Genomic DNA, 16,318 nt, shown 5'->3' with positions numbered 1-16,318 from the left:
TCAACACATCAGTTGACTAAGACAACTCCAGTTGCCTACTGGTTCCCCCTGTGGTTGACTCATCTCCAGACAATATAAAAGAAAGATCCAGTGGTCCTCAGTATATGAGGGTTGCTTGAACTCCCAGTCAGTCCTGAAATAATCCATAGAGCTAAAAACTCCTATTTGTTTCAGCCTCTCAATGGTGGTGTAGTGAATCCTAGTTTGTTTTAATGGGATATCAGGAGTTAGTTTAGCCTTTGGCTTGCAGACTCGTGCCCCCGTCACCTAGTGACTTTTAACCTACTTAGCTTGCTCTGTCTTATCCCATTTATTTTAATAATTCTTCTAAGATAGCTGCTGTGTTTATAGTTAGGCCATTTGTTTAAGTTTATGTTATCAGTGCCACCGCGCTAAGGCGTCAAATCAAGTGACAAAGACAAACAAACTGAAGGTGCTCACATTAGGTACTTTCCCTCTTCACGCTTTTGAGGGAATTGTTTATATTAATTACCGTCCCAAGCATGCTGTGTTATCTATTGTTTGGGAACAACCTACGTCAGGGGTCCAAGTAGATCTGTATAAATACACCTCACTTTAGTTTGTCTCCCTGCATGACTGTTGTCATTCCTACTGTATGCATTTAAGAAAGTATAATGCCAAAGCAATTTCTACTACTTGAACCTCATACAAATGCACAAAAACACAGAAACAAGCATTTATCAAACAAATTCACATATTATGAAATATTTTATTTCATTCATAAAAATACAAAAATGGAAATCATAATGTTAAAAGGAAAGGTGGAGTATTTCAAAATTTGCTTTTATTTCTAAAAGACAAAGCAATAAGGTAGACTCTAGCATATTACTTTAACTTTTTTGTCTAAACACACCAGTGCTTGCATTGAGGCTACCAATTGTCTAAACTAGATTATGATTACTGTTCTTATGCTTCTCCCATGCATTAAACAAAGAATGGCAACATAATTTTTTGCCCCAATTTACAATTCCTCCATATTTACAGAACATTTAAAAAATTCAAACTTTCTATTTTAATATTTTTGTATAGAATGTTTACTAATCTGCGAAAATGATTTAATATTATAGGCAGTCACAACCCCCATGAGTAGGCATTGTGGACCCCAGGCCTTTGCGGATCCCAATCCAGAACCACTCATACAGTGGAAAAAAGAATTAGTTCTGTGATATAAGCAGTGAAGTCAATCAAAAGCAAGGGTAAACAACCTATGTCCCTGAAAGGGACAATCGCAGAGTAGAGACGAAAATAACTAATAAAGTGGGGAGTACCGAGATTGACTAGAAGGCCATCTAATCATGAGCAGTGGCTGCCTCTGTGTAGTATTATGTACAACGCTGTCTGAGATAGGCAGCTGCCATAGAGAGACCATAAAAATAACATGGCCACTATGAGAAAAAATGTGGTTGCCGCAGCCAGTTTACCTGGATCTTTCATATTTACTGTCAAACAAGCCCAATTCATGACTTACATTTGTGTTTCTTGTGTATCTTGAGATATAGAAGCTGTTCCATCACAGTTATCTTAAAAATGTCTGTTTAGCACATGCATTTTTCTAGCGACGCACTGGTCGAAATCAAAAAGAAAAGGTGAGTCCTCTTGACACCTTATATTGGGCATACTATTATCTCACCAACCAAATAGATGATCATTTGGCCTGGACAACAAATCTAGGTAGTGCTGTACCTACAGCAGCAAACAACATGCACCATCCAAAAGCAGGTGGGTCTCCAAAAGTTATTTAGGAACAGCCACTTGGCAACCTGAGACTACGTATTCATGAGCTCCCCAACTAAACACATTTTATATGTGACATAGGTCTTACTGTAGCCAATGCTTTGCAACCTTGTGGCCTGGTGTAACATCCCAAAATCATTGCACTATAATATTAATGTCAGATAAGAGACAAACACCTGGCTATAATTATGACATGAATTGGCCCTCTTACATGTATGAGTCTTTTTCTTTAATGATAAAATTTATAGAACTGACCCACTAAACTGTAGAAATCAACCCAAAGCATTTATGATACACAGAAATCTAATATATGAAACAAATAAACCGACATTTATCATCAATATGCAGAATTCTAGAGTATCTGGAGAGGCATCCAGAATCAAACTCTCGCACAAAGAGATGAACGCTTGAGTGAGATAACTTGAAGTTAACCGCGCACCACAAGTGTTGGGAAGTTCATGTGAAGGCTAAGACTTCTCTGCAGCTGACCTATCAAACCATATCCCAAATGGATGGTACTGAGTATGGTATGTAGTACACTTTCAACTTGACAGGTGTTTCTGGGAACATATACATCTGAAAAAAGGGGTGGCATTATGTCTGGATTATGTCTGGCAAAAAGGGACAAGAGCTAGAGGAAATAAGTAATACCTATTAAGCATCCCATTACCCATTCTAAGTGTTAAAACTCATAATAGTCCAGTAATGGTGCAGTCATACCTCTCAGTACTGGTAATACTGTGGACACTATTACCATGCTTTAGTAAAGGGAAACTTGTAAGTTAGAAAGTGCAAAAGTGAAAATGGAAAAGATAGGGAGTCATTGTCTCCTCTTTATGACAATGTAGGAAATGATGAGACTGTGATCCGCCAAAGAAAAACACGTGGTTGGATAAGCTACTACAATGTAAATATGTGAGATCATAGATGTGAGATAACAGCTTTATGGTTTAATTTGCTGGGATTTTATTGTAGCATCAGAAAACATGCTCTACCTATTTGAGGAAGAGAATGGCAGCAACCAAAACAAGGAGGCTGAAAAGCCCAAGCATGTTCAACAGTGGCAAACCATTGACCTTGTTCTCCGTCACCCGCATCTTCATGGGTTTTAGTATGCGGTCCCACTTAGTCAGGATGGCATTTCGGGCTCCATTACACTTTCCTGGCCCAGTGAGGCGGTACTGTGGTGATGTGCAAGCACCAAAGAAAACTTCTAGCGCCAGTCTGGGATCACTCAGCAGCATACGGAAGACACTGGGCTTGACACAGATCTCTGAAGCAATCTCGTCAACGTACTCAATGAACTCAATCTGAAAAGCATTTCCCTGAAGGGTTCCATACCTTAAAGAAAAAAAATTGCATATATTAAGAAGCAACTGAATTTATTTATGGATATGTGTGAATAACTCAAACTATGAGAAGATGTCTATAGCCCAGTCAACCATAGGGTACAAATGTTAGTTGTTTCATTGTTATAAAGCCATTCAAGCTGGGTTTTGCTCTTCGCTGCCTTTACATAGCCATTGGTTTAAAACTATGATTTCCCAGATTGCTCCAAGTCTAGATACCTAAAATAGTTTGATTATTCCCCTTTGATAGTTCCCTTGCTGTCCTCCTTACTGTACAGTGGGCAATCCTTTGAGCCCAAATGCTCACTCATGAATTTGATGATTATTATCTCCCGTATATTGATTTCCCAAACACTTACATATTTATAAGCTGTTGAGTTTCTATGAACCACTCAAATTAGGAGACAATGGTACAGTATCCAGCTGAAAGAAAGTGATTTACGGGTATCATTCTATTCAGTCACACAAGGGATCTAGCAACACAACTCAGGACTTCTAGAGCAATGATTTTTAACGTGTAAGCCAAGAACTAAAGAGTGTAAGTGTTCTGTACATTAGAGGACAACGCATAAAGCAAGTTCAAATAGGTGAGATACGTTATAACAAAGATAATAGTAAGGAAATATCAAGAGGTAAAGATAGGGTCACGCATGTAAGGATTATTATCATATACATTAGGAAATAGTGTGCAAGTGTAAAGGGGTGGCAGTGGGATACAAATTTGAGAAATAATATTGTGTATATTTGGCAGATGATTTTTGCATAGGCCGTCAGAACAAGACATTTCAGCAATCCTTGTCATACAAACAGAAGCATCATACCTAAATACACAAGCAATCTGTAACACAGCTTCAAGTGTAAAAATAGAAATTAATCAGGAACAGAAGAGGAGACAGGCCTAGTCAGACCAAACAATCCAGATGATGCTACTTGCTGGGGAGCTGAATGGAGCTTAGGGAAATCACTTTGACCGATGAATTCCCCCAAGCAGGGGGCCTCAAGGTACAGCTCCACAAACAAGGATAGTGACAAAAGGCCAGGAATGCATCATAGAAAGGGTAAACAAGGCCATATGTAGTGTGCCGGAGACAACCATGTATGCAATGTAGAATTTATGGATACGCCAAAAAATCTGAACCATAATGAATTTTAATAAAATGAGCTTTAAGTTCTTCCTAAACATGAGTATGTGCCAGATATTTGCGAAGCAAACTCCAAGTGTAGCAAATAGGTTCCATTCATTTAATTCCTCTGGATTATTTGCTTTTAGATTACCCGATTTTTGGACTTTTACTGTGAGTGAGTCACTCATGGGAATTTCTGTGGAAATGGACCAAGTGCTAATTACCAGAGTCTGCCTTTCATGATAAGGCTGCTGCTGCACAGCAAGGGTTAGAGGTTCTGGGCTAGATACATGAAAACATGCAAGCACACATGTATGCACATGAGTTGACAGAGAGTGTGAGACTACTGTCTGGGTCAGCCCAGTAGCTGCACAAAGGTAGCCTAGAAAAGGAAGGGATGTGAGGGAAGTCTGAATGTGGTAACTAACTCCTCAAACTGCACCTGGCCTAGGCAAGCCCAAGCCCATAGAAACAATGGAGGAAGTCCAGGTCTCTGGACCCAAACATCGGAGGAGTTCCCCTTTGATCTTTTGGTAAGAAGGGGTCAGACAGCTGTGTCAGTTGGGTGGGCCTAAGACTCCCAGGGAAGGACTTTCCAAAGACCACTTGGCATCACCAGAATGAACTGTCCCAAAATGCTGTGCAGGAGGGCTGGGGCAAGGGTGAAATGATGATGTGGCACTCTAGGATTGCCCAAGAGCGTTTGGCGTCTATATTTTTCAAACCCCACTTTAAAACCACTCCACAGGGGAGAGGCTTTTGAGAAGACACTCTCACCTGGGGCTCCCATTCTGAAATAATTCCCAGCTGGCAGGAAGAAGACCCTCCAACCTCTGCAAGGGTGGTCTTTAGGACTTCAGCTTTAGCTGGCATATAGGACTAGGATGAGTCCCCTCAGGGTCAGTGACTGAGGAACAGTTGGGGAAATGGACCTGCCTTGGGACCCAGGATGGTTCTCCCAGAACCTCCTTGGACTGGTCTTGGTCTGTTGGCTCACAGTTCCCCTTTAAGTAGCCAGGACTTGAGCAGTGCAGCAGGGAAGGTATTCAGCTTGCTGGCTGTGACAGGACTGTGAAAGACGCCCACCCCCAAGCATGACAGAACATCAGGAGTCCAGAAAGAAGACAGGTATAGCAAGTGAGCAGAGAAAACAAAACTCTTTAGAAGCAAAGAAGCCTCAGTAAAATGCTCCAGTTCTCTCAAGATCCCCATCAGAAGCTAAACTAGCCAAAGAATGTAAGAATTGACACTACAGGGCTAGAGAAACCAGCATCTCAAGCTCACTCTGTGAGGGGAGTGAACTGGAGAATCAGCTAGTAGGGCTTTGTCATGTAAATTAACCCCTGTTACAGGATAGGGTAGAGCCTAGGGGTCGCACATCTTTTAAAGTCTCATGCTTAATGTGGATTGGTATGTGTGTGGCTCCCTCCCTAAGCTCTTCTATGGCCCTCGGGACCCCATCACTCGGGCCTAATGAAAACTGTCCTTTGGAACCCATCTCCCCAGGACACATGTTCCAAGGACTGGAGCACTGTCATGCTCCCTGATTGTTGGATGCCCTTTCCTGATTCCTGCATCCAGGTCTTGGAGGCACCCAGCTGTATAGCCCCCAGCTCATGCTGCTCACGGGCCAGTGTAACAAAGAGGATGCTGGCTCTGCAGCAGCACAAAACAGCTGTGCCTGCTGTTGAAACAGGTCGGGCTGCCCAGATATGGGCTCCCTACATGGCGCTTGTAAAGCCACATGCCTGGTGTCCCATCAAAGGGCATTGAAGAACAGAAAGTTATTTTATGAAATGGGCAAAGCTGCTCATAACCTACTCATGCTGTGGACAAATGAGCTCCCCATAAGGCCCTTTGTAGAGCAGAGGCAACACTAATGTTTTTAAATGGTGCTTAGGGGCTACAGAAAGTACAGCAGCACCCCCAAAAATGGTTCATTACAGTCATTATTGTTTTCAGCACACATAGATGATATTGGTTTTATGAGACTATGGGCCTGATTTAAAACTCAGTGGATGGGTTAGTATATCACAACAGTAACGGATATCCCGTCTGTCAAAATCTAAAACCCATTATATCTTTTGGGATTTAGATTTTGGCAGACGGGAAATCCATCACCGTTGTGACGGAGTAACCCATCTGCTGAGTTCTAAATCAGGCCCTATTTCTTTTAATATGAAGATTAAGGAGTAATTTGCTACCACTCATGGATTCTACATAATTGTGCTCTGAACTCAATTGTTGGGCCTCTCCCTACAGATTTGAAGGATAATAATTAGTTGTAGGTATAGCAATGGGATGGAATGAAAGTTAGAAGCAGAATTTCATTTTTCTGGAGTTTCTTTTTCAGATGACGGTGCAATATCAAGTTCCACAATGATTCCATGCTCAGATAGTCCATTAACTGATGAATTTGAATGACCATGTTTCTGAGATGCATGGATTAAATGTGCAGGAGGGAGACAAAACCTTTTATGTCACTCCTCTAGCAATAAGAGATGCTGGTGATTGCATACCATTTCTATAATTAGAAAGTATTTGAAATACAAAACTGGTAATCACATGGCCTATAATGGCCGATAGATTTGGATGGCTCATGAAATTTAGGTTGCAAGCAGACAAATCATTTATATTCTAAAAAAATCTAAGGTACGTTTGGTAGCTCAGGAGACTGTTGTTGCATGTTGATCATTCTGTACTTGTTGGGAAATATGTTTTGATCATCTTTAGATAAGTTGCATACTTCAAATTCTTTTGTCAGCACAGTAGAAGATGAGAAGGACCTCTGAATCACTAAACATTTATGTAAGTCCTGCAATTAAAAATCTAGATTGTCCTCTGTCCTATCCTATTTGATTTTCTCCATTGGGCTGATCTTCTATGCAGAAGCACCATAACTACCATCGGACTCTGCGTAAAACATCCACATCCCGATGTCTCCCCTCCATCTAATCATTACTATATGTTCACTATATTCAATATGAAACATATTAAGGCTCTCGCCAGATATCCAGATCTCAACTTCACCAAAATTTCAGAATAAAATCACATATACATATAATGACAAGTTTACCCAATTGGTGATCTATTGCAACTGCCAACAATTTTAAAAAGTGTGTTTAAAAAACAGGCCCTTTTCTGCTCGCTTATCAAATAGAGGTAATTTGTCCTTGCTGTTGATACTTATCAAAGTATGAATTCTTGTATTTATCTCTTTTTAAATCCTTTGCTAATGGCATGAAAACCCCAGTATAAGGGAAAAAACATAGTTCAGTTATATATGTTTTATGTTCATTTAGATTCGTAAGATACTGAGCAATATACTCCCCAAAGGAAGTTAGTAAACTAATCCTTAGGGGGACATTTAGAGGTGGGCAACCTAATTTGCCAAACTATGGCTACCAATCCCCATATAAAGGTTGAAAACTACTTTGGTTCCAAATTTGGAGTTTCAACAGGGTCCATAAACTTCAGCCAGGTGACTCATCCACCTCTGGACTACCAGGTCACAATGTTGGTCACCGCCCTACTTAATGTGAGGTGACCGTTATACAATTTCCCAGTCTGTGAGAGCTATGTGAGGCAAAGCAGACCTGCGTGGGGAAACTAATCATGGCTCTGGCACACAGCAAGAAAACTCCAGATGACTCAGGGTCATTGTTTTTGGGTTGATTTTCTGAAACAATCAAGAAGGAATGCTGATTGAGGCCAAAAAAACAGCATTACTAACATAATATCGATGTATACAAAATTAGAAACACAAAATTATCAGAAAATAAATATCATTCACAAAAATATCAACTTCCTACACTTCACTAAAACCACAAAAATATTGTCACCTTTAAAGACACATATGTCACAATATAGATTCAAACAATATTGATTACAATATCACCAACATAATTACATTATCATTAATAAATATAAAATAAACACTTTTTATGTAAAACAATTATTTAAAATAAACCTAAAACATTATGTACATGTATAAATTAAGGGCCTCATTACGAGGTTGGCGCTCCAAGGACTGCCAGTCTCATGGTGACGGTTGGCCCGCCACAACTATGGCAGTCCAAAAGCCATATTACAACCCTGGCAGGCGGACCCACCAGGAGACCACAGTTCCTGCAGGTAGCATTGTTCCCAATGGGATGACAGAAGTCTGAGTTGTACTCAGCCAGGGGTGTACTGAATTTAGTGCTGCCTGGCTGATTCAACTCACCTTACTGCCTGCCTTTTCATGGCAGTCACCCCGTCTTGGAAAGGCTGGCGGTAAGGGTTTGATGGGGCCCCCCTGCTCAGGACCCTCAGAATGTGTGCACATTCTGAGGGTGCTGTGTGCTACAATATTGGCCTTTGCTCCCTTAAAGGAGCTGAGGCCAATATCGTAGCACTGTTCCCACCAGTCAGCCTGGCAGGAATGTGTATTACAATGTTCCTGCCAGTCAGCCTGGCGGGAACATGGCTATACACTCAGGGGGGCACTGCTATGGCATTGGCATCCTCCCCGTGAGTTTGGCTTTCCCGCAGTGGGACTGCCAAAATAATAATTATGCCCTAAATATAAATATATTAAATCACTTAAATATTACAATTCACCCAGATAAAATATATTACTAAAATCATACCAACACAAACAAATAATTAACTGCATACATTTAGTAAACAACCTAGATAACAATACATATATGTGTATAAATAAAAATATATTCAAAGCTATCAAACTATATACCTGAGTTAGTGTTTACCATAGAAGGACATGATTCATAAAAAAATCAAACTAAAGGTAAACTAACTAATAAAATCAAACTATAACAGCTTTAAATAATAAAATCAACAACATACAAAGCACACTAATTTACTATATACTTCAATGATGACAATGCTACAAGACAAGGAAACTCGGCCAGATTCTCTTAAAGAAGAAATATATACATTTTGTCAACTTCTTGTCACCTACCTAAAAAAGTAAGCAAAACAAATTTATATAAAAACTTTCTTGTAAATAAACTTAAAAATGTAAATTAGCAAATAATTACTGAAACACTCTCTATCTTCTTTCTCTTTACAGTACTTCCTAAAAGAACACACTACAACTTGGAATAGTGATACTCTGCCAGAAAAAACAAATGTCCCAAACCAGCAAAAAGATATAACAAAGTAAGTATACATACATTTTAAAGCAATGTAAATTCACCACAATCGCGAGTAAAAATAAACCTAACAACCCCAACTTCTACAAACTACAATAAATATTCATTTGAATTGCAACTGAAGCTTTTCTTCATCCCACAAAAAAGAAAGCACCTGCTCCACATTAGAACACCCCCAAAGGAAAAGATGCACAACAATGTGAAACATCTAAAAATAACATACCTGTAAGTATACAAAATAGAAGTAGTTGTATAATTTTAAACGTAAACAACAAACATACAAATTTTAAAATATTGTGTATATTTGTACTATTACGCTACTTTCAGACACTATGACAGAGAGAGAGAGAAATACACAACATCACAGAATGGAAAGCAGTTACTATGTCACATGGGCTACACCTACAACCAACAAAGTGCATCAACAGAACTATATTGGGTGGGCACTACAAAAGATGATGTTCTCATTCATGTAAGAGAACACAACCACCCGAACGATGTGACAGAAAAGAAGTAAGTGAGGTATTTCTGGGTATAAGAGAGGCAAGTACTAGCTCCCAGGAACCCACAACCAAAATCATAAAAATATACTGCCTGAAGTCCCTGGCGACATCAAAGGCCAAGTACCTCCTATACCCACTCTAAAACATTTACTTGCATGAACTATAAAAAGTGACCAGCAATACTCCTCCTGCCCCAGAAGATACTGACACATAGAAATACGTCATCATTTAAAAATGACACATAATGAGGAGCCTTTGCTTTTAAATGACTACCTAAACAATGATAAACAAATCAAACAAATCATACTATTCTCTAGAGCAAATAACTTGCTAAAAACTAAGCCATTGCCAAACGTGGAAAATGGATAGGGCCTGCAAAATGTGTCACAATCCATTCACTCAGATATACACTATACATGGTGAATATCAAAACACAAATATCTCTTTCATATATGCCCTACCACTAAATAAACAAAGCAGCATTTAATGCGAACCTTTAAACCACATTACACATAAAACAAATAACTACTACCCACAAAAAATAACCAAAGACTTTGAGCAAACCATGATTCAAACCATTATAAAAATGTACCCCCACACAGCCATAGAAGGCTGTTTCTATCATTTCAATCAAAGCATATGAAAACATCTCCGTCAATCTATATTAAGTGCAGAATAAGCCCCTTCGAGGTAGCTAACCATTACAATTTACTAATAGAAGCCCTTTCTACCAACAAAACTAAGACAAACTAAGTACCCTAATGGATTATTGTGAAGACACTTTGTTTGGCAGGCTGCATCGCTTTATACACAGATGCCAACGCAAATTCCAAATACCATGGTGGAATGTCCATGATAACACCTTGGCAGAGGAAGCCACAACAAACAATGCAGTGGAAGGATGGCACAATGCCATCTGATCCATACTAGGCAGAACCCAACATACACTCTATAAATATCTAGGAGCATTGTAAAAAAAAGCAAAGCTACCAACAACTAGGAATGGTACAATAAGTTAGCCAAATTGCACCTCATTTTAGCAAACCGCCCAAAAGAATGTACGACATACTACAATTCACAAAAGCTTCAGAAACAACAAAAGCGTAGAGTTCTCTGTAATAGTAGTCAAAGTCAAATTATAAAATAAATGTTAACTTTTAAAAAGTCCCACAAAAATGTTACAAAATCTAAACCAACATGATAAATTATTTTTTATATAAATAAACAAAATATTCATAAAAATTAAATAACATTCCAAAAGTTAATTAAGGCTTAGATAATAAAATAATATATAAATTGTTTACACAAAAAATGTAAACATTACCAACCAAACAAGCTCAAAGAACAAATTGAATCCATTGCGTGATGTAAATACAACACATTAACCACACAATTGCGAAGAACAACCATACAATATTTACACAAAGAATAAAATATAACATTTCCTACCCAGCGGCAGACCTTCCTCTGTAACCAAGTACTCAAAGATAATAATCCACCGAAAATGGGAATAATATTGTAAAAAAAAACACACCAATAAATGGCAAAATATAACAAATCCAATAGACAGCCCTCGAAGCAATCCAAGTTATCAAGGAACCATAAAAAAAGAACGAGACATGATTAAAAAAAAAACAATCCTGAAAACATGAAAAAAGAAATCAAAGTAAAAACCTCTACCCATAGGATACGTTCATAGACAAAAACCTGTAAAGTAAACAAGAAAACCCACCCCCAAAACATTCCCACACATACATAAACATCATACTTATGGCAGTGGCAGACGGACCACTATTCTCAAGGCGGCCTGACCGCTCAATCACAAACCTGGCGATCAGACCTCCTGGGGACCGCTGCCTCTGCCGAGATGACAGATCCCAAAGTGGTGGCCGAAGTCGTAGTCAGCCACAGCAGCATTGAGTTCAGCACCGCTGTGCTGATCCCGTTTTCCCTTTCTGCCAGACTTTTCATGGTGAAGTCCTTGCTGTGGAAAGGCTGGTGTAAAGGCAGAGGTGGGCCCCTGCACTTCCCACAATATGGACGTGGGCAATGCATGGGCCCCTCTCTGTCCAGCACCCTCAGAAATGTAAACTGTCTGCAATGGCAGGCAGGGCGCAGTCCAAGGGAGCTGTGGACACCCTCTGTGAGACAGCATTGACCTCAGCACTCGTGGAACCGAGGCCAATGCCACTGCACTGTTTCCACTGGGGTGACATGTGGAAACCTCCTAATAAGGAGGCTTCCTCTAGTCAGCCTGGTGGAAACATTGTAATAGAGCTGGGGGGAGACCTCCAGCTGCTCAGCTGTCTCCTCGACACATGTTGGCGGACCAACGGTCGGCCTGACAAACCCGTAATGAGTCCCTAAGTCATTAAAAAATAAGTAACAGAACACAATTTAACATGACAATACATTACTAGAACAGTGTATGATACCCCAAAACCACAAACTGCAAAAACACTACTTTTAAAACAACTACATTTTAAGTGAACCCACAAATAAAACTATAACTAACCTCTAGACCGACCCCGAGACACTCACCCTCAAAACCCTTAAAAACATAAAAAATAATTCACCAGATCTGGGCACGGCAGCACCATACTGCCACCTGGATCTGGAAAAATAGACAAAAAATTACACAAATAGTTTACAAAAAAGATGGCAGCAGTAAAAAGTATGTCCACTAAATTAAACTAAAAATAGAAATGAAGGAGAAATAATTTTCAAATTTTGAATAAATGTATGAAAAATTGTTAACAATTATTAAAAATGTAAAGCACGTAAAAATAAATTGTAAACAGATTGGATAATATAAATTAAATAATAGTATAAAATATATATAATTATTCAAGATATATTGAAAAAGCGTACACTAAAATTATGTTGAGAATATGTATAAACACATTTTAAGAAATGTTACAAAAGGTTAAACAATCGAAAAAGGTAGAACATCCACAACACATTGTGAATATGATTTATGTTTTTTCTTTAATAAAAAGTAATTAAACATTGTACTTATATATATTGTTTATTTTTAATGTTGAAATATACACGTTTGAAAGTGTAAAGATGTATATTAATTAACATTTGAAAGCATACATAAAATAAGAAAAATGTGTTAGATGTCTGTAGTCTTTAAAAATATAATTAATAATTTTATTTATTACAGACATACAACTATTTCCACTATACTTGTAAATACCAACAATACTAATTGAATAACACAAATAAGTGATTTCAGACTAAAAAGATAAAAAGATAAAAAAGATAAACATGAATCATTTTTAAGAAGATCCTAAGGAGTAACATGTACTATTCCCACTCCAATCTAAGCAAATTTAGGGAAGGTGTCAGATACTAAAGGTGTGATATTTACTATTCCCATTCTAATCTAAACCAAATCAGGGATGGTGTTGAACACTAAAGAGGTGACATTTACTATTCCCATTCCAATCTACACCAATTTGCATAAGGTGTTGCACACCAAAAGGGTGACATTTTCTATTCGAACTCCAACCTATACCAATTTGAGGGAGTTGTTGGACAATAAAATGGTAACATTTACTGTTTCCTCTCTAATCTAACCATACTGGCAGAAGGCGTTGCACACTAAAAGGGTGACATTTACTATTCTATTAATTTATTATACCATTATTTTTTCCATTTACCAGCAACCACATTCAGCCATCCACATCTGCAAACATAATAACACAATCTCAGCAGACATATACCACTCATGTACAACAAAGAAGCAAAGGCCCTCATTACAACTTTGGCAGCCCCACCATGGGACTGCCAAAGCCACAGGGAGGACGCCACCATCATACTGGTGGCGTCCCCTCCAAGCGTATTACAATGTTTGTCAGAAACATTGTATTATGCATTCCCGCCGGGCTGAACATTGGGAACAGTGCTATAGTATTGGTCTTAGCTCCCTTAAGGGAGCTGAGGCCAATAATGCAGCACAGCACTGTCTACAACGCAGACAGTGAGCATTCTGACAGTGCTGGGCAAGGGGGCCCCTGCACTGTCCAGGCCATGCTGGCACTGTTTTTCTGCAAGCCTTTCCATGGTGAGGTCCCTGCCATAAAAAGATTGGTGGAAAGCTGACTTGTAATCCTCCAGGCGGTGGGGAGTAGAATGCAACTCCCACTGCCGTCACCCCATCAAGAGCCATGTTCCTGGCGAGAATGGTGGTCTTTAGGAGGGTCCACCCACCAGGGTTGTAATGTGGCAGTCAGACGGACACAGTTGCAGCAGTCCGACAGTTACCTCCTTGTACCACCAGCCTCGTAATTAGGCCCAAAGGTCTATCCAAATTTCAATGTCTCAACAACCATTACTATATCCCACAAACCATAGCTATATATCCCTCTACCTCTACTACCACATAATGGCACCTTCACTCTCACACAAATAACCACTCTGTCCTATACCATTAGTAGATCCACACATTACCAACACAACACAACACAAAACCAAATTATACACAAACCATCAGCTCTATTCGTTACTTACTCCTAACAGACGCCTTTCCATCACAACCAACCCTATGTTCAACCCTCTTATATCATCCACCAACATCCTCCTCCTCCTCTTACTAAAACACACAACCAAACAATCCATACACTCCACCACACATATTACCTCTTCCTGCTGCTAAAACCTAATACAAACACTCATAACCCCTGTACATCTGCTTTCACATGCCATATACACTCTCCTCCAACTCACATCACCACCCCATTACCCTTCAACTTTCACTCACCAACAGTACTTTACATTCAAATTCTTCATAGAAAATCTCTACATGAATATCTCATCTCACTACTCCACAAAAACAAAAAATAACATAACACACACACCAGCACACCAAAACCTCGCACACATACTTTCATACTACATGTACCCACATAATGGAAACAAACACCCCCTCCAACCATCATGACTACACATCCTTACTCCTAATTCTATACTCACCAACATCTACCAGAAACACCCCAATACAGCAACACTCATTCATCCACCTCTCATCCATTGCACAGTTTAGAACCTTAAAACATGACCCACATGTTTCAACTCTACCCCTAAATCACACGACTTCCATCTCAAACAGACACAAATGAAATAAAGGGCATGACACTATTCACAACTTTTCATCTCATTGTCTATTACACTACACAACTCTACAAACACAAAACAGCCCACCAACCACTCTCAACTACTATTTCTACCAGCTACACACATAGACAAAAAAAGCCTTCTAAGCCTGCTGGACGATGATTGCAATATAAACAAACAACACTACTGCTATCCTGATAAAGTTAATACCAACACTAATAATGAACCTGCTAGAAGTTCAAAGAATACTACTCATTCTTTCAGAAAACAAAGAAAAACTAACACCAAAACACAATATCTAGACTGCCTACTAATATATGCTTGATCTCGCTCTAAAAACAAGTATCACAACTATGACCATCTCACTGATACACAATCTGGCTTACTCTTCATAACAAAATCATGGTTGGGAGCTGACATGGCTTCAATGTTGGATGAAGCTGCTCCTCCAAGTCACACAAAATTGCATGGGCAGAAGAGGAGGTGCACTGACTATTATAGTCAATCGAAACAATAAATCTCACTAAAGCTGACAATATTTGCATACAAGGTTCTGAGACCTTCATCACTGAATCAACCCTATGCCAAATTCCTCCTGTAACTTCCTCCTTCTTTGAGTACCACCACCTAGCAATGCAACCTTCCCAGACACAGTTTCAAACCCTATGACAAGACCTTCCAACCTATCCATCTTTGGTGATGTAAACATATGGTTTGACAAACCCAATATGCCCCATCCAACAACTATAGTCACTGGCATAAACACACTTAACCTACACCAGATCATCCACAAACCCACATACCTCGCTGGACACATCCTAGATGTCATTTTTGCAAATCCAGAACTAGTTACCTTTCAAAGGATTACTCTAATCACATGGTCAGACCACCATCCGGTGGCTTTCCCATACAAAACATCACAAATCAACACACCTAAGGCCACCTTACATGCAACCAAATATTGACCGTGGAATAAACTCAATTTTGAATACTTAGAAACACAACTAATATCCAACACAGATCTTGACACAATACATTCAGCTCAAAAAGTTTATGGCTGGTTCCAGGAAGGTTTTGAAATCCTAGTATCAATAAGAACAACAAAACAGGACTAAAGAAAAAAAGTAGCATGGATGAATGCAGAACTAAAGAAATAAAACAACATATTGCAAACCTGCAATGCATCTGGCTCAAAATAAATAGCAATAAAGGGAACTGTTATCAACTGGATCACATACTACCTTCAAAATAGAACAAATGTCATCCATACTCCCTTTTAGACCTGGTATCCTTGGTGTGGTTTCCCCTGA

General features: G+C 39.2%; 1 protein-coding gene across 3 annotated transcripts in view; it reads right to left on the bottom strand.

Moving 5' to 3' along the window:
* Window positions 1-697: 697 nt before the first annotated feature.
* LOC138293042 (dimethylaniline monooxygenase [N-oxide-forming] 2-like) overlaps window positions 698-16,318 on the bottom strand; it is a 476,533-nt gene continuing 460,912 nt past the window's right edge. For all 3 annotated transcript variants that reach the window (XM_069232030.1, XM_069232029.1, XM_069232031.1), the window contains one exon: window positions 698-3,096. In XM_069232030.1, the coding sequence (XP_069088131.1) occupies window positions 2,751-3,096 (346 nt within the window). In that variant the 3' untranslated portion in view covers window positions 698-2,750. The remainder of the gene's footprint in view (window positions 3,097-16,318) is intronic.

The sequence above is a fragment of the Pleurodeles waltl genome, chromosome 4_2 (assembly GCF_031143425.1).
Source record: "Pleurodeles waltl isolate 20211129_DDA chromosome 4_2, aPleWal1.hap1.20221129, whole genome shotgun sequence".
NCBI lineage: Eukaryota > Metazoa > Chordata > Amphibia > Caudata > Salamandridae > Pleurodeles > Pleurodeles waltl.
The sequence above is the reverse complement of the archived record's forward strand: the minus strand, read 5'-3'. Positions and strand labels throughout refer to the sequence as shown.